The 18854-nt window shown below is 29.8% G+C and overlaps 3 protein-coding genes across 7 annotated transcripts; all 3 read left to right on the top strand.

Annotated features, from left to right (window-relative positions):
* Positions 1 to 582: 582 nt before the first annotated feature.
* LOC131660118 (amino acid permease 8-like) lies at positions 583 to 7456 on the top strand. Of its 4 annotated transcripts, XM_058929265.1 has the most exons (9): positions 583 to 857; positions 1412 to 1532; positions 2068 to 2187; positions 5585 to 5773; positions 5870 to 5912; positions 6009 to 6226; positions 6328 to 6467; positions 6575 to 6802; positions 6891 to 7456. In XM_058929265.1, the coding sequence occupies exons 3-9, from the start codon at positions 2109 to 2111 to the stop codon at positions 7311 to 7313; spliced, it is 1320 nt and encodes a 439-aa protein (XP_058785248.1). In that variant the 5' UTR covers positions 583 to 857; positions 1412 to 1532; positions 2068 to 2108; the 3' UTR covers positions 7314 to 7456. The 4 variants fall into 4 exon arrangements, with proteins under 4 accessions (XP_058785248.1, XP_058785247.1, XP_058785244.1 ...); XM_058929264.1 differs by having other exon boundaries at positions 586 to 857; positions 1437 to 1532; positions 5585 to 5912; positions 6891 to 7453; XM_058929261.1 differs by having other exon boundaries at positions 586 to 857; positions 5585 to 5912; positions 6891 to 7452.
* Positions 7457 to 9718: 2262 nt separating this feature from the next.
* LOC131657447 (uncharacterized) lies at positions 9719 to 11014 on the top strand. The gene has a single exon (XM_058926845.1). It carries the CDS (start codon positions 9719 to 9721, stop codon positions 11012 to 11014), a length of 1296 nt encoding a protein of 431 aa, XP_058782828.1.
* Positions 11015 to 11362: 348 nt separating this feature from the next.
* LOC131654789 (amino acid permease 1-like) lies at positions 11363 to 16914 on the top strand. 2 transcript variants are annotated; one of them, XM_058924720.1, is made up of 6 exons: positions 11363 to 11491; positions 11623 to 11718; positions 14397 to 14724; positions 14816 to 15033; positions 15844 to 16214; positions 16302 to 16914. In XM_058924720.1, the coding sequence occupies exons 2-6, from the start codon at positions 11631 to 11633 to the stop codon at positions 16722 to 16724; spliced, it is 1428 nt and encodes a 475-aa protein (XP_058780703.1). In that variant the 5' UTR covers positions 11363 to 11491; positions 11623 to 11630; the 3' UTR covers positions 16725 to 16914. The 2 variants fall into 2 exon arrangements, with proteins under 2 accessions (XP_058780703.1, XP_058780704.1); XM_058924721.1 differs by lacking the exon at positions 11363 to 11491 and having other exon boundaries at positions 11510 to 11718.
* The last annotated feature ends 1940 nt before the right edge of the window (positions 16915 to 18854 follow it).

Genomic DNA, 18854 nt, shown 5'->3' on the forward strand with positions numbered 1-18854 from the left:
TCTTGATTCTTTTAAAGTGTTTTTAAAGTGTTTTTTGTTGGTTTCTATTATTCTAAAATCTTTTCGATGTTATGATTTTGGAAGACCTAGTTATATAAATTATCGAGCTCTATAACTTTTTGATCTTATAGGTGTTTCAATGAAATAACGTTTTTTGGAATATATTCTCAGTATTAGTAATTTTTAGGAGTAATATTGTCAAAAATTTTATTTTTCAAAATTTTTATTTAATTTAAAAAATTATAAAAAAGATAAAGAAAAAAAAAATATAAATACTAAGTTGTAGTTAATTAGTTTTATTTTTTTTTAGAATATTGAATTTTCACACTCTAAACATACAAATAAATATGAAAAATTGTGTGTAACAATATTCTCAAAAATAAGAAATATCTAAGAATAATTTTCAAAAACTTAAAACAATCGTATCATATTTGAAACAAACATACCCTACATTACAATATTGTATTTCAAAATTAGATAATATCATTTTAAAATACAATTTTAATATTTCTTTTCGATGATTTTTTTAAGATTTTGAAAATATTTTTTATATATATTTTTTGCATATAAATTTGATTACACGTGTCTTACATAATTTGTGTTGATGTATTTGTGTCAACTTGTAAAACAAGAAGGGGCAATTTGGAATTTTCTATGATATTCTTCATTCTTATATGATATAATATCATATGAGAATAAGTGTAATCATTTTGTGAATTAGACCAATGGAGTAGTAGAAATCAAAATTCATTTCAGAGCAGATAGAAGAGATTGAAAGGAAGAGAAAGAGAAACAGAATCAAGCAGAACAACAAGAGAAGAGAAGGGTCAATCATTGTCAAATTCACTGGAGAATAGGTAATTTTTGAAAAGTCTGGATACTGTTTTTGGAGTATGTTACGAGTTTTTTTTTTTTAAAATTAAGTCTTATTATTTTCTCCCATATAAAGCAACTAATTTAATTAACAAATTCACACAAACTAACAAGATATAGAATTGTATTTTTATTAAAGTATTTAAAGTTATTAGAATAATATTAATTAAATAATATATTTTAAAAATTAATATTGTATTGAAAATTTAAAAATATCTTTTAGTTTGTAATAATTTTTTAATTAGTAAGATGATGCAAATATTTCATTGCCTGTGTTCTGTTTGGTTAGATTATTTCAATTTTCAAAGACTTTTTACTCTTATTAGGATAGGTGTTGTTTTCAAAACAAAATGCAATGGTCCCTCAAATAATGCATGGTTAATGTATGGTAGTAATTATACACACATGCATACTGAACAATAAAATTAATATAGGACTAGGAGTGTCAATATTTAAAATAAGGGCAAATTGAAATTTTGCATAACATAATTATTATCATACCATATTATAACAAGTAACCATTTTCTGCACAATGAAGTAGTGGGAGTCAAAATTCATTTCAGAGGAGATAGAAGAGATTGAAAGAAAGAGGAAAAGAAATAGAATCAAGAAGAAGAACAACAGAAGGGCTAATCACTGCTAAACTCACTGGAGAACAGGTAACATGATAAATAACTTTTATTTTTAGAACATGTTATGAGTTTTTCTTTAAAATTAATTATTATTATTTTCTTCAATGTATATAAATCAACTAATTTTAAGAAATTCTCACAAACTAACAAAATATATAATTGTATTTTTTATTAAAGTATTTGATCATATATTTGTCTTCTCACTTCTATTATAAATATGTAAATTGAAAGATATTAATTTGAGAGTTATGTAAATCATATTACTTAGATAGTATAATTAAAAGTTTAATGTTGAATTTAAAATATTTGTTATTTTGTAATATTAAAAAAAAAAAACTGAATCAATCATTTTAGAATAGTTTGAGTAAAGTTTAATGGAATAAGTAATATTATTGCTATTAAATGACATTTTTTGTATGAATGTTAAAGTAAGAGAAATGAATAAAAAAATAAAAAATTATGATTTATTGAATGTTAGACATCAAATTTCTTTTTTTTTTTTTCAAAATAATATTTTCCAAATTTGTTTTTGATGCTAATTGGAAGCTATAATTGTTGACAGGGTATTGAGATTAATTAATTAATTAATTAGTCTGTGTGTAAATGGAGGGTGAAAAGATTGTGTCTATCAAAGAGTACTCAAATGAGGAAGTTGATGATGATGGAAGAATAAAGAGAACTGGTATATATGCATTCTATATCATCTGAGTTCAGCATATCTTTCTTTTTTCTTCTTTCTTAATTGGCATTTCAGAAGCTTATGACCTTTTCCTACACATCTTTTTTATACCTTTATGTTGTGATGTAAAAACAAAACTAAAATGTTCCTTATAAAGATGTTTTCTAGAAAATACACTAACAACTTTGGAGTACACTTTTTTTAAACTGAAGAATTAATTAAAATAAAAAGGATAACAAGGTACACAAGAGAACCAAACCAAACCCCTTTTTAAAAGTAAAGCTTAAGTTTAGGGGTACCCTCCTTATCTAAGAGGTAATCCTTAGCGATAGTAGAATGAACATAAGAGAACCAATAATAACCGCGCAAAGAATATCCAATGTCCACTAGAAAATCAGCACAAAAATTGGCCTCCCTATAAAAATGGGATATCATGAATTCAATAGTGCGAGTATACGCAACACAATTAAGCCAACGGGATCTAATAATCCACGGAACCAGAGAGAAATCATTAAAAACTTTGGAGCACACAATAATATATATATATATATATATATATATATATATATATATATATATATATATATATATATATATATATGTGTTTTTTTTTATTTATTTTAAATATTTTACTCTAAAGTAATTTTACTTAATTTTTTGTGTTGGATAAATAAACATCCACCTATATTTAATTATCATTTTGAAAGGTGATTATGCTTTATATACGAGTTATCACAATTAATTTATATACTTATTTGACACTTACCTACAAAGACTATTAATTTATATATAATTTTTTTTAATTATAATACCTTTAACATGTGCGTTATATAAGAAAATTAAAATTTCACACTTAAGTATAACTTGGACATGAGAGAAGACTTGAAGGATTCAAAAACTATCATCATCTTCATTAGTCTTGCATCAAATACAAATCATTCTCTTTATCACAATACAAAGCCCATCCACCATAACTATGATGATTAGGGTTGGCAAACATACATGTCCACCCTGTTTAAATTCGTTCTGCAAAAGTCTGCAAAAAAATAGAGCAGGACGAACATAGTTAAGGATGTGGGCCTAAAACCTTGGCTCACGCTGTACCCGTCAACTATATTTAATTTATTTTTAATAGTTTTATTACTCATTTGCACTTTTTAATGTTATAATATCATGTTTATTAAAATTTATTTTTGAAAATACAATTTAAATAAAAATGTAAAAAATAAAAAATGCTTTTAAAATAATCAATTATTTAGTTTAATTATTGATTTTTATTTTTATTAAAAAAGGTATAAATTATAAAAAAATTAAAATTTTATTCGGGCGGGTGCGGGAAAATCCGTGTCTTGTTGGAGGCGGGGGAACAAATATTAGCCCGACCGAATTTGGGGGCGGGTGCGGGTCTGGGTGACGGGTGCGAGTCTGGGTGTGCTTAAAGTCGTCCCAACCCGCCCCGTTGCCATCCCTAGATGGGGCAGACGATTTCATTAAAGTGTGAGGGCTTAAACCTTTAACCTGCCCCACACTAAAGTGCAGGAAAAATGAATTTTCCCAATAGGCCGAACCTGTTTTACCACCCCTAATGATGATACATAGTCAAATAAGTCAAATGAGTTCAATGGCGAAAGAGACAAGAACTCTGATTGTGGTGGTTGTGGTGGTAAAGGACACGATGTCTGTAGTTCCCTTCATGCCATGTTAGTAATAAATTTAGCTATAATGCTTAATTCAATTTCCATCGCTTCAAAAGAGACTACAGGTCACCCGCAGCTATGGCTCAAAGTTCATATGATAATTCATATAACTCTCTTGATCTTCTACTACTACAAAAAATCCCATTAACCATTAGCTATCAACATTCATCTACGCCATGCAAAACAATTCATATTTTAAGAATATATTTTTCAATATTGTCCATCGAGGAAAGCATTAAATTATAGAGTGTTTTTTTTGATTGACATCATAGGAAGATTATTCCAAAATATAACAATGATCTTGTAAGAGGTGAAAACAACAACAACAACACTATTATGTAATATAGATTGCAAGAGTGGAAAAAATGTTTTATTCAAGGTTGGTGTTAGAAAAACAACATACAACACAAAACCTTAAAGATTTTTTCTGTCTAGCAATCCATCCCAAAGAATGATTTGTACGAGTTTGAAGCTACTATAGATGAGTCATGTTTAAAGTAAAACTTAATTAACGAGTGCTTTTATATTAAAATCTTATTATCTAACCCCTCGATTATTACAGAAACTGAAGGAATAGATCATTTAATGTACAAATAATAAATAAAATAAAAAGAAAGACGCCACTTTAAAAGAAATAAAAACATAAACTGCATTTTTGAGATTTGAAGCATGTTCTGATATAGTTTCCCCTCAGTTATATTAAAAAACCGAGGATATAGATGATATTTAAAAAAAAAAGCGCGTCTTGGAGTTATACATCGTTTTTTGTGGTGAGGTGAAAGCTTTGTCATAAAATGTATTATTTGTAGTAGTGAATTAAGAAAGTCTTCTAAAAGAAGTGTGTGTGTGATTTTACCTTAGTAATTGCAGAAATATCCTTGTGTCTTTACAAGACTCTGGTCACTTAGACAAACACGACTATGTGAGCTTTTACACTTCCAAAAATTTTGAATTTAGCATCACACAAGAAATTTGTATCTATGGCTCAATGAGGCCAGAGATGTGCTCAAGTTGATTTTAGAGAAACCAAATCACCGAAGAAACTTGAAACATAAGTATTCATTTGAATGTCATTGGACAACATTGTTGATTTCAAAGAGATGACTTGATCTCCTAGGCATTTAAAAAAGAGCATATTCAAAAGGATAAATTGATAAAAACATCTTTGTACGAAGAGCATCTTCAACCACTGAAGCTATCTTTAAGAAAAAAAAGACTTCATTAAATATCGTTGTATATCATAAGTTTTCATCATTAAAACCAGACAATTGATATCAATAAATCCACCACCACTTTGATTCACCTTGAATGCACTATGGCACTTGCTCACAACCATGTCTTTCATGCTTGTGCCAAACACATGAAATTGGACTCCTTTTTAAAAAAAAAAAGTGTTCAACAAGCAAATCATTGTTAATCATGTTCCTAGTCATTATAGATGTGTTGACATCCTCACCAATCAACATGACTATGTGTGACTCCACTCAACTCATCCTCAAATTAGGTTGAGGAAGAATATTCAAGAAGTAGATCAAATCTAACTTACTAAAGCTCATGGAAGCTTATTATAGGCCCAATGTATAGCACTAACAACATATATCTAAATGTATAGTACAATGTTGAATGACACATGATTTGTTAGATACCATTAAATCATATAGAAATATTTCATGCATTTTTTTATTGGATATTTTTTATTTTAGGGAATGTGTTGACGGCAACAACACACGTTATAACAGTGGTAGTGGGAGCAGGAGTTTTGGCTCTAGCATGGGCAATCGCTCAACTTGGATGGATAGCTGGCATAACCATTATGATCACATTTTCATCCATTTCCATTTACACTTACAATCTTATAGCTGATTGTTATAGATATCCGGATCCAGTTAATGGTAAAAGAAACTACACTTACATGCAAGCTGTGCATGCATACCTAGGTGGAACAATGCACGTGTTTTGTGGATTGATCCAATATGGAAAACTTGCAGGTCTTACAGTTGGATATACTATAACTTCCTCCACAAGCATGGTGTATGTTATTTCATTGATCTCTTGGTAGAACTTTACTCTAATTTTATGAGTTCATTTATTTTTCATCTAATTTATGATAATGATTTTATGTGACAGAGCTATAAAGAAAGTAATCTGCTTCCACAAAAATGGACATGGAGCTTATTGCAAGTTTTCAAATAATCCTTATATAATTGGTTTTGGGATTGTTCAGATTTTCCTGTCTCAGATCCCAAATTTCCATAAGTTAACATTGATATCAATTATTGCTGCTATTAGTTCTTTTGGATATGCATTAATCGGAAGTGGACTCTCTCTAGTCGCTGTGATATCAGGTATAAACCCTTTCACCAAAATTATCAAATTTGTCGTTAAATCGTTCACTATAATTATGTATTTACTATACTATTAAAGTATTTTATTTGGTGGTAAATAGGGAAAGGAGAACCAACAAGTTGGTCTGGAGTAAAAGTAGGACCAGGATTATCGAGAGAAGAAAAAGTTTGGAAGATTTTAACTGCATTGGGAAACATTGCACTTGCATGCACTTATTCTACCGTTGTTTACGATATAATGGTAACAACGCGCCCGCGCGCAGACACACCTTACTAACTAGACTTCAACAATATTCTCTATCACACATTTTAAGAGATTTTTCTATTTATGTATATGTTTTTTTTTAGGACACGTTGAAGTCATATCCACCAGAAAGCAAACAAATGAAAAAGGCAAATGTGTTAGGGATCATAACAATGACAACACTTTTTCTCCTATGCGCTTCACTTGGTTATGCTGCATTTGGTGATCATACTCCAGGGAACATCCTCACAGGCTTTGGATTTTATGAGCCCTTCTGGTTGGTTTCCTTAGGGAATGTTTGCATTATAATTCACATGGTGGGAGCATATCAGGTAAATATCTTTGGATTTTTCTCTTATTGATATGTTAGATATACGATTTGATAATGGTATAACAAGCGATGTTTATATTATGATGCAGGTGTTAGCTCAACCATTATTTCGTATAGTTGAGATGGGTGCTAATATGAAGTGGCCACGCTCGAGTTTCATAAATAAGGAATACGCAAACAAAATTTGCTCCTTTTCATTCAACATCAACATGTTTCGGTTAATTTGGAGGACGATATTTGTGATAATGGCCACGGTTATGGCCATGGCAATGCCATTTTTCAACGAGTTTCTCTCTTTGCTTGGAGCATTTGGGTTTTGGCCACTCGTCATCTTCTTCCCAATACAAATGCATATATCTCAGAAACAAATCAACAGATTTTCATTGAAGTGGTGTGTACTCCAATTATTGAGTTTTGTGTGTTTTATGATTTCAGCATGTGCTGGAATTGGCGCCATTCATGGAATTTGTAAGAATATCACAAAATATAAACTCTTCATGTATAAACAGTAATATTATTTAAAAATTTGTCGCACAAATAAAATGTAACAGTGTTATTCTAAGATATCAAAAAACTAACAAACACATTTTCGTATCTTCTCCATCAAGTTATTGTGATAGATATAGAGAAAATTCACTACAACAAAATTGTAATCTGGCATTGATATTTTCGAGAGGCATGGATTCTTAGAGAATAAAATGTGTCTTTAAGAGAAAATTCCTCGAATATCTTGACGAAATTTTATAATATATATTTTTTAAATAATTAAAGTTTCACAATTAATCTTGCTTAGGTTAGTTTTTTTATACATAGTCGGTTTCAAGTCTGGATAAAAGGAGAGAGTTGTGTTAGGCATTCGACAGACAACATAAAACTTTTTTCGAATCTCTATGATATGGATCAACTACGAAATAATGTGAGTTCTAGGTCGTTTCCTGTATACGACACGCTATATGGCTTGAATAAAGTGTTAAAACAACAAGGGCTTTTTGCATCTCCGCCCAGTTATAAGAAAAATAAGTAAGAGTTCTCACATTTTTGTGAACGGGTGTGGATAAAGAAGTTAGTTCATGAAAGGAGAATTCACTTTGTATAATGGAATATAAGCACACTTATATTGGAATAGTGGATGTTATGGTTAAGAGAATTTTATGTGCCTACAAAAAATTAAGTGAACAGGTGAAAAAGCGAAAGAATTAAACAACTAGAAATTTAAACTATGGTAACACTTCGAAAAATAAGGTGGGGATTATTGAAGAGTAAGAGCATGCTCCATAGCCAAGATTCCTCCTATAAACTCACTAAAAAATGCATTTTCTTGACTAAGATTTCAAACAATGCTACTAAGAAGTCTCACATTGGTTAAAAAGAAAAGAATGAACACTTTATAAGTGAAAGAACCCACACACATATCACCTTAACTTCGGAAATGCATTTCCGAAATGCAAAAAAATGCTGTTTTCGGAGATGCATCTCAGAAAACGCATTTTTTTCTTCAAATTCGTCTTATTTCGGAAATGCATTTTTGAAAACAGCATTTCGGAAGTGCATTTCCGAAATACTGCGCGTTTTGCAGATTAAACAAAACAGCCCCTCCCCTATTCATTTTTACCCTAAATCACCATCAAACTTCCTCTCTTAAGTTTTTTTGCAAAACCAAGTTTCAAGTCTACATCAAAGCTACTCAAAAGCTACTCAATCACATTCAAAAGCTACTCAATCACTTCAATTGGTAAGTTTCTAAATCTTTAGATCTATGATTCATATTTTAATTATATTAAAAAAAAGAATTCTAATTGATTTTTTTTATCGCTATACAATAAAAATGGGTTAAAGAAATTAACGATCAAATTAGAGACCAATTAATATATAAATTGATTAATAACTTTTTAATATTTAGATTTTAAATTAATCTCTAAATAGCATATTTTTAAAATGTGAGATTTTTTTCTAGAATTTGACTGACCATTTTTAATAACTTTTTCTTTTTTAGTTAAGTTTTTTTTCACAAGATTTAAACTCAAATTCTTGGTTAATTATTTAGTTTCTGAAAGATGCAAAAATAATTTTAATGATATAAAATTGATTCTAAAGTAATTTTGACGTGTTTGGTTTATTTAAATTAAAATTGATTTTGTGTATAAAAAAATAATTCACTTTAAAGTTAAAATTTGTAGTTTTTGAATTTAAACATGATTTTTTATCGAAATTTGATGTTCGACTCACATTTATACAAATATATCCCAGATATAAATAAATTTTACCAAACTCAACTAAAATCAATTTTATCAAATTCAATTCTATTAAAATTAAATATTTACACCGTGGTTCCAAACACACATGCATTATTTCAGTTTCAGTTAGAACACCTCATTATTTATCAATATTAAAGGCTTTTGACTAAATCGTATATCAATTTATTTTAAAATTATTATTTTTATCAGATTTTTTCATTTATTTTACATCAAATATTTTATATAACATTGATTTGAATTAATAAATAAATAAAATAAAGAAACTATTTTTACAAAAAAATTCACTACTCTTTAAAGTTTTTAAATAAAGAATATATTTTTAGAAAAATCAATTTTTTAAATTTTTAATACATTAAATATATATATATATATATATATATATATATATATATATATATATATATATATATATATATATATATATATATATATATATATATATATATATATATATATTTAAAACTTAACTTTTTCAAGAATTTAAAAAAATATCCATGGAACTTGTTAACATTTAGCTGGTAAAAGATAAATTCATAATATTAAATATTAAAAATAGAATTTCCTACAGGTACAAGGTTAACCGTGCTATTTCTGATAACTTACAGGCTTGTAGGGGTTTGAGACAAGGGGATCCCTTGTCTCCTCTCTTGTTTGTCCTAGTGATGGAGTACCTAAACAGAATCCTCCAGCAGCTTGATTATAATAAGAAGTTTAAGTATCATTCAAAATGTAAAAAACTTAAGATTGTGAACCTCAGTTTTGCAGATGATTTGTTATTGTTCTCTAGAGGTGATGTGGACTCAGTGCAGCAGGTTATGAGAGCTTTCCATACTTTCTCTCAATCAACTAAGTGTAAAACTTATTTTGGTAATGTAGAGGATCATGTCAAAAGGGATATCTTGAAAGCCACATCCTTTGTAGAGGGTCCTCTCCCCTTTACATGTTTGGGTATTCCGCTATCTAGTAAAAAGTTGTCTGTGCAGAATTGTATCACTCTAGTTGACAAAGTCGTTTGCAGGATCCGACATTGGAGTTCCAGGCTTTTGAGCTTTGCTAGGCGGATTCAGTTGATAAAGAGTGTTCTTTTTTCCATTAGCAATTTTTGGCTTCAATGTCTCCCCATTCCTAAAGCTGTCATTGGGAGGGTGGAGGCTATTTGCAGGTCCTTTCTATGGTCGGGGACTGATACTATTACCAGGAAATCTCCTGTATCGTGGCAAAAGGTGTGTACTCCAAAGAACAGGGGTGGCTTAAATATCATTGCTTTGTATAACTGGAACAGGGCCTGCCTGACTAGGCACATTTGGAATCTTTCGGGGAAAGATGATAGTCTGTGGATTCATAGCTACTACATTAAAGGGCGAGATATTATGCATGTCCAAATGAAGAAAACTAGCTCGTGGATCATGAAGAGCCTTCTCAAAGCTAGAGATGCTGTTAGGGATATGCAGGAATGGCAAAGGATGATGCAACATGGTAAGTACACTGCTCGGAGAATGTATTTTGCTTTGTGTGAGGCTGTGCAAGATGTAATGTGGAAGAGAATCATGTTCAACAACTATGCCAGACCTTATGTGATTAATATGCTGAATCATAATACTTGCCATTTCTGTCAGGAAGTTGAAACTCAAAGCCACCTATTGTTTGAGTGTCAAGCGATGAGAATTATTTGGTACAAAGTCCTCACCTGGATGGGCATTAATCGGAGTCCGGGAAATTGGGAGAATGAATTTAATGGGATGTTAGGAGAGTGTGGTAAGAAAGGAGTTAAGTCTAAAATTCTGGTGTGTGCTTTTACAAAATCTGTGCATGAAGGTTGGAAGTACTGCAATCAAATGGTCTTTGGAGAAGCTGTGGAGGTCCAAAAAGTGGTTTCCAAAATCATTGACACTGTGGTTTATCGCTGCTGGCCTAAGGTCAAACTTAGGCCTCATATTAGTAATCTGCTGATGGTTTAATGTACTTCTAATGGTTTTTTTGGTTTTTAGGCTATAGTTGGATCTTGTTAGATCACTTGTTCTTCATTGTTTTTTGGTTATCAATAAAGTTATTTCTTGACCCAAAAAATATTAAAAATAGAATAAATAATTTTTTTTTGAGTTTAGCCAATCAATTCCGATTTATATAGTGGACTGATTAATTTGGTTTAATGGTTCAAAGAGACGACTCACTGATCAAGTCTTGTTTCCACCAAAAATCAAACCCGAATGATATTTGAACAATTCACCCTTAATAGAAGCTATTTTTCTACTAGAGCCCAAATCCTTAATTTAAAATATGATTTAGAATAGATAATTTGATTGCACCCTACTTTGACTAGACACATTTAGAATAACAAGACCATAAATACTAATAAATGAAAGCAACATTAGTCTTGTATCCATTCCCTCGATAAACTGAATTGAACTAAACTTAGCGTCATTGTTTCCCATCAGGTTTCATTTACTTCTTTCTCACACTATATTATATATCACTGCATTCTTCACCATCTTCATCACATTTATTTTACTCCATTGTTACTTATTCATATTTTCTTCTATATAATAACCTTTTTAGATTGTGTCAGGTTTCAAAATGAAGAAAGATATCATAGCACTTGAAAATGGTGTTGCAAATGATCCAAATTCTCTTCTTGATGATGATGGAAGACCCAAAAGAACTGGTATTATTTCTCTCTTATATCTTCTCCATGCATTTGTTTTTTTATGATCTTTGTAAATAGCTCTACTTGTTTCACCAACCAGTGAATTTTGCACACCTTTTATGATCTCTATGCTTTTTTTTTAGGGTGAAATTGTGATTTTTTTTTAACATAGTCTAGTGATCAGAATTTCTTCTTTTAGATCTTTTAGAATTAAATAAATTAGATGTCGCAGATTCAAATTAATAAAATTGTGATAATTCTAATTTATCTTAAATCAACGGTAAAGTTATTTTAAGAATTTTTTTAGTACTTAATATCCAAAATGCAGTTCAAATATGAGAATTATTATTATATGCGTAATTATTAGTGAATGCATTTTATTATTGTATGCGTAATTATCATTGAATGCATCGATTTTTAAGGTTTGGTCTGCTTTTTTTTTTCTTTAATTTAATTTAATTTTTTTATTAAAAAAAAAGAAGTAAAAAGTTGATTTCTAAGTAAAAAGGAAATAAAATTAAAAAATTTGGATTCATGAATTTGCCTTTTATTTTATATGCATGAACTTACACTTTTTTATATTCATTGAATATTTGTTTGGTTGTGGATTTATCTTTAATCTTTGATGTATTTTATGAATTGCCATTTGGGAAAAGGACAACCACTAAGCTAAGTATCTTCAAAAGGGTAATCACTAAACCAATTTCTTATTTGTTTTTTTACATATAGTCAACTACTTTTCACCATTTTAGTTATCTAAAATTCTTGTTCTTGTTCATGAAAATGTTGTTTATAGTTTTGACTCACATAAAGGACTAAAAATTCGATTTTCCAAGATAGATTATAATTAGATAAATTCTCTTTTATAAATAACTATGATTATGTGTTAACAGCTGTATAATTTTTTTTTTTTACCTTAACAGTGAAGGAGAAGTAAAGTATTTATCTTTGTCTATTTCATAAGTTTCTTATGTAACTTTTCATAAAATTAATATTTAATTTCCATTTTAAATCTTGATACTATTAAAATATAATTACTTTTTATATATGGTGTAAATTCTTTTTATTAAATGACAATGTAAAATTAAAATTAAAATATATTATTTCAAGGGAAGTTAAAATAAAAATAAAAAATTACAAAAAATAAAAAATAAAAAATTAGTGGTTATAATTAATTGATAATACATTTTAATTAAATTCTTTTATATAAATATTTCAGATTCTATTTTCTTAAATCTCGGAACAAGAATTAGTCTTTGTTTTAGTAAAATAGTGTTGAGATAAAAGAAAAGAAAATATTGTTTTTTGACTCAACAAATATATTTAATAATATAAATGTGATTAATATAGAGAGATCATTTTTAATTTATTTTTATTTTTATAATTGAAATTTATCATTAGTCATATTTAGTATTTTAATTATTAAGAGAGGAAATTAATAAATCTTCAATACTCTCTATTTAATTATAAATAGATAATTTTTTAAATAATTATTTTAATGTAGCTTTGACCTCTCTACTTACCGAAAAATAATTGTGGTCACTTTATTTGCTTTTTGCATCTTCCAATTTCATTTTTTTCCTTTTTTTTTACTTCATCTTAATTTTTAGCTTAATTTTGATCATGTCCTTATTTATTAATGATAAAAACAAATATCTTTCCATCCTATATTATAAATAAATTTCATTTTTTAAGTTCATTGAATGATTAATGTATTAGTCTATATAAGTTAATTTTACTTTTTAAGATTCACTGAATAATTAATATATCTGGTCATATAGACTTCATACATTAATCATTCATTTCGTAATTTCATTGATGGGTGCGGGATGATTTTAGAGTTGAAGGATGGCATTTGGGATCTAACGACGGATGAATCCTTTTCGGTTGCTTCTTGTTATAGCAATTATGCGAGTAGAAATATTCCGTATGGTCCGCCAAATAAAAATGATATTGCTTTAGCCTTGATTTGGAACATAGATGTACCTTTCAAAATTAAAGCTTTTGATTGGAGGCTTTTTGTGAATAGGTTACCAACGAAGGATTTATTGGTAAATTGGAAAATTGCTTTGTCTTTGGAAAATACTAAATGTGTTTTTTGCAGTATTGACCCGGAAAGTAGAGATTATTTTTTCTTAGGGTGTAACTCGATGGAGTTGGTGTGGAGGGAGGTGGCGGTTTGGATAGGGAAGGAGGATGGTGAGTTAGAAGAAGAATGTTTATCAAGTTTCATGGTTTGGTCCCATTTTTGTAAAAAAAAGAAAGTGAAAGGAGGAAAAATATGAGTGATTTGGTTAGCTACTATTAGGTTCCTTTGGTTAACTAGGAATGATATATGCTTTAGAGGTGAATGTTGGAATGTGAATAATACGGTATGGGGTATAAAATCTTTGGTTTGGAAATGAAGTTTTATAGGAGAAATTACTCATTCCATTAGTAGTTTTTACGAATTTAACAAAGATCCTTTGTTATACCTTTCGTAATTCTAATTGATTTGTAATTTCTCTTTTGGCGGGGTTTTCCCGTTCTTGTGTAAACAGGTTTTGAGAACCCTTAGTTCTCTACTATAATATATCCTTGCTTACAAAAAAAATTTAATTATTCAATAAATATAAAAAGTGAAATTTGAGTAGTTGTGTTTGTGATCTTTTTCATTTACATATTTAGAAAAGTGTTAAAATGATTATCATTTGCAGGAACTGTATTGACAGCGGCCGCACATATCATAAACGCGGTTATTGGGACCGGCGTCCTCTCCTTACCATGGGCCATGTCTCAAATGGGATGGACCCTTGGAATATCATGCATTTTTGTTTTTGCTGGTGTTACACTCTTCACATCAAATCTTCTAGCTGATTGTTATAGATCACCAGATTCTGTTACTGGCAAAAGAAACACCACTTACATGGAAGCTGTCAAAGTTCACTTAGGTGGAAGACAATATGTGTTTTGTGGTTTGGTTCAGTACATCAACCTTTCTGGTGTCACAATTGGTTCCATCATAACTACATCTACAAGTATAGTGTAAGTTCTTTAATCATTCTCTATTAAATCTTCATAATGATGCACAAATGACGTTACTAATTGCATGGATGTATGTATGTATATTTTTCAGGACGATAATGAAAAATAATTGCTACCGCAAGAATGGGTTTGAAGCTTCATGTCGTTTTTCTAATAACCCATGCATGATTGCTATTGGACTAATTGAAATAGTATTATCTCAAATTCCAAATTTTCATAAGCTATCTATTCTCTCAATCATGGCAGCCACCATGGCTTTTGGCTACGCTTCCATCGGAGTTGGACTTTCTCTTTCAACTCTTATTCAAGGTCTGTTACTTTATTACTTTTATTCCACTCCCATGTTGTTAGAGGTAGTTAGTTAATATTTGTTATCAGGGCCGGTCCTGACTTTTAAGAGGCCCGGGGCCAATAATAAAAATGGATCCAATCTAAAAAATTGAGCAATTAACATTAAATTTTGATTATATAATAATTTAAATCTAATAATTTAATTCACAATCCATTTAATTATAAAAATTAATTAAAAATAATATTAGTTTTGCTTAGATATTAATATTGTAATAGAAATAAAATTAAACAATATATATTTCTATGTAAAAATAATAATGGATCAAACCATTCTTCATGGAATGATGAAATCATGTTGTAGGAAAAATGCTGCTTTTTTCTTTTAAAAAACAATTAATGTTTCCTAGTGAGATGGAGATCTAGATATTATTGTGCAGCATTTCCATCCGTTTATAACTATTGCCGTATTGTATTTTTAACTTTTGGCAGTTGAAGAAAACACAACAAAAATATTAGACATGCCTCATATCAAAGAATCGAATACACAACCTTAGTTTTAGAGGAAAACTTAACAACTACTGGGACAATGTTGCAACGATACAATTATTTTCAACAAATAATATATATAAAAACATTTATCATATTATTATGCCCACCACCCAAGCTTTTAAAGCCCCATTTTTGGAGGTCCTGGGCTATGGGCCTGGTTCCCCTGGCCCAGGGCCGGCCCTGTTTATTATAATTAGTTATTAGTTAGTTTGGTTATAAGTTAGTTAACATTTGTTAGTTATTTGTTAACATATAAGTTGGTTTTTTATATTTGATTAGGAAATGGAAACATAAACAATACAACATTATTTGCGGGAAATGACGAAAATCGTAGAACATCAGATATAGCATGGAATATGTTGGTTGCAATAGGAGACATTGCACTCGCTAGTACTTATGCTCAAATTGCAGTAGATATTCAAGATAGTTTGAAATCATCACCACCAGAAAATAAAACAATGAAGAAAGCAAACGCACTTGCCTTATTCATTATGACTATTTTCTTTATCTTGAATGGATGTGCTGGATATGCTGCATTTGGTTCAAATACTCCTGGTAACATACTCATGAGTTCTGGCTTTCGGAAACCTTTCTGGTTATTGGAATTGGCCAATGTCTTCATAGTTGTCCACCTAGTGGGAGCATTTCAGGTTATTCGTTGCTTCTTCAACTATATTTAATATGGTTGTTTTTCATCTTCACTTTACACTTTACATTAGAATACTGGTTATTGACAGGTACTAGTCCAACCTGTGTTTCGTATAGTTGAAATGATGGCGGCGGAAAAGTGGCCAAATTCAAGTTTGGTAACAAGGGAGATTCCTATGAACTTTGGCAAAACAAAATACACTATCAATTACTTTAGATTACTTTGGAGGACAATCTTTGTAATAGTGGTAACTGTTTTAGCCATGGCGATGCCATTTTTCAATGCAATGATTGCCCTTCTTGGTGCTGTTGGATTTTGGCCTTCAGTTGTTTATTATCCTGTGGAGATGTATATAGTCAAACAAAACATCAGAAAAGGAACAATTCGTTGGATTGGGCTTCAAACACTGAGCATTTTCTGTTTTATTGTGTCATTGGCTGCAACGGTTGGAGCTATTCATGGATTGGGTGAAGGCATTAGAAAATACAAACCTTTTATGTATAAGGCCTAATGAGGTTTATTGGTCTAATTAATGTATTCAATATGGGCTAAGATAATCATTTATCATATAATTATATAATAGCATGAGTATAAAACCTTGTAAACAATAATATGGTCATTGTGTGTGTCATTTTGATGACATATATTTAAGACTATGCTTAGGAAATAAATAACCAAATGTGGAGGAAAAAATACTTATAATGCAACTTAAAATTATGTTACAAAATTTGACTTAGATTAATTTTTAGCCATAATTAAAATTGCGACTTGTTGTATTTCTATGGTACATTTTTCAATCACGATTGTTTGGTTTTAAAATAATATTTTAACGGCGTAAATTTTAGTTCTTTTAACTTTATGTAATTTGAATTGACTGATCTCAAGCTAATTGTATAAATTGTCCACAATTTTGTAAATGTTTGTTTCCTTTAAAATATTAAGTGGAAAACATGCATGAATATTGACTTATTTAAAATTGAAAAGGTTTGTTTTAGAATAAAAACATTGTTAAAAATGTAGCATATGTCACAAACAAAAATTTGATTATAGTTGCTTGAGTTAGGATATCATATGAATATTTTTTTATATAAATCGGGTAACCTCTGCGCGTAACTGCAAAAACTAATATCTCGAGTGTTGTAGTGTTGGACTTACGACTCCATTGATACACAAGGTTTAAGATGAAGATGAAAGAATCTTAGAGAGAGAGAGAGAGAGATAAGTTGTAAATAATTTTCTAACAAACTTTCTCTCAATCACAAAATGATAAAATTTGTTACAAATGGAACTCACTTTGGATTTAAATACTAACAACCAAATTAAACTGAAATGAAATGCTAGAATCTGAATTACATTTCAACATCATCTCTTAATTCATATTGATTTCTCGTCTTTGTGCGGGTATTTTGTTTTTCCGTTTTTGTGCGGTGTTCATTTGTTTCAGGTTGAAAGATTAGTTTCGATCTAATGCAGATTCAATCAATGATTTTGGTGCCGTCAACGCTACAGATCCGGAAGCATGAATATTTCGGACATCTCAATACAGTCAATACATTAATATTTGTAGGCATATGCAATTTGCCGTTTTATGCTATTAACATGGATGCTGTGGATTTGATCGCAGATTCATCCTTTTTGTTTTTGGCGATTTTGAATTTGTATTGCAACGATGTACTTTATCGATTTGAATGAATGAATATCATTTATTTTCTGTCAAAAAAAAAAGATGAAAAATCAACAACGCCAATTTTATCCCTCAAATTAATGAAGTGTTCAGTTTTGATTGTTTTCGTCATAAAATATACAAGTTGCTTCTGAGTACTATAATGACCTGTAAGTATCAGATATGCCTAAGAGGGGGGGTGAATTAGGTACTTTATAATTTTTCGGTTTTATGGTGTAAAGTGATTATTTTTCTGGTTTATGATGATGTTACTAAAAGATGTAAAGTGCAGAAAAATAAATGACACAAGGATATATCCTGGTTCCCCTCACAAACCGAGAGTACTCCAGTCCCCTTACGCAGTAAGAGATTTTAATATAGATGGTATCTTGTACAAGCCTAACCAAACACCAAGAACAATCCTCTTGGACCAAGAACAATCCTCTTGGATTTTCAACTAAGACCACTTATGAGAACAATCCTCTCAAAGTGTCTAACTTGTTTCCAACAATCCTGGATAACAAGAATACAACAAATATTTGATTTTGTATAAGAATTTGGATAGTAGAACAATGTATCAATCACTTGATTGATCTTCCCTTTCAAGCAATTATCAATGATAGTATAGTGCTCAATGTTTATGATCAATGATATGAATTTTTTCTGGACATGTATGAAACACTAATGCAGAAAAAATATCAATGTGAAAGTTTGAATATTAAAGAGCACTTGGTGTGAAATTTGAGAGAATAAAAGTGTATAATTGCAAAGTGAAAGAGGTGAGTATGATATCTGAAAAAATGAGAGAATATATAGTGCCTTAACACCTTTAAGAAAGGGTAAGATTATGTGAAAAGATGCAATGTTTGAATGAACAAAAATCTGATTCGTATGCACTGAAAAAGAATGAACAAATGCTACTGTTTCAGCCGTAACGGGTTACGAGAATGGCCGTAACCGGTTACGCTGTACCGTTAT

The sequence above is a fragment of the Vicia villosa genome, linkage group LG3 (genome assembly GCF_029867415.1).
Source record: "Vicia villosa cultivar HV-30 ecotype Madison, WI linkage group LG3, Vvil1.0, whole genome shotgun sequence".
NCBI lineage: Eukaryota > Viridiplantae > Streptophyta > Magnoliopsida > Fabales > Fabaceae > Vicia > Vicia villosa.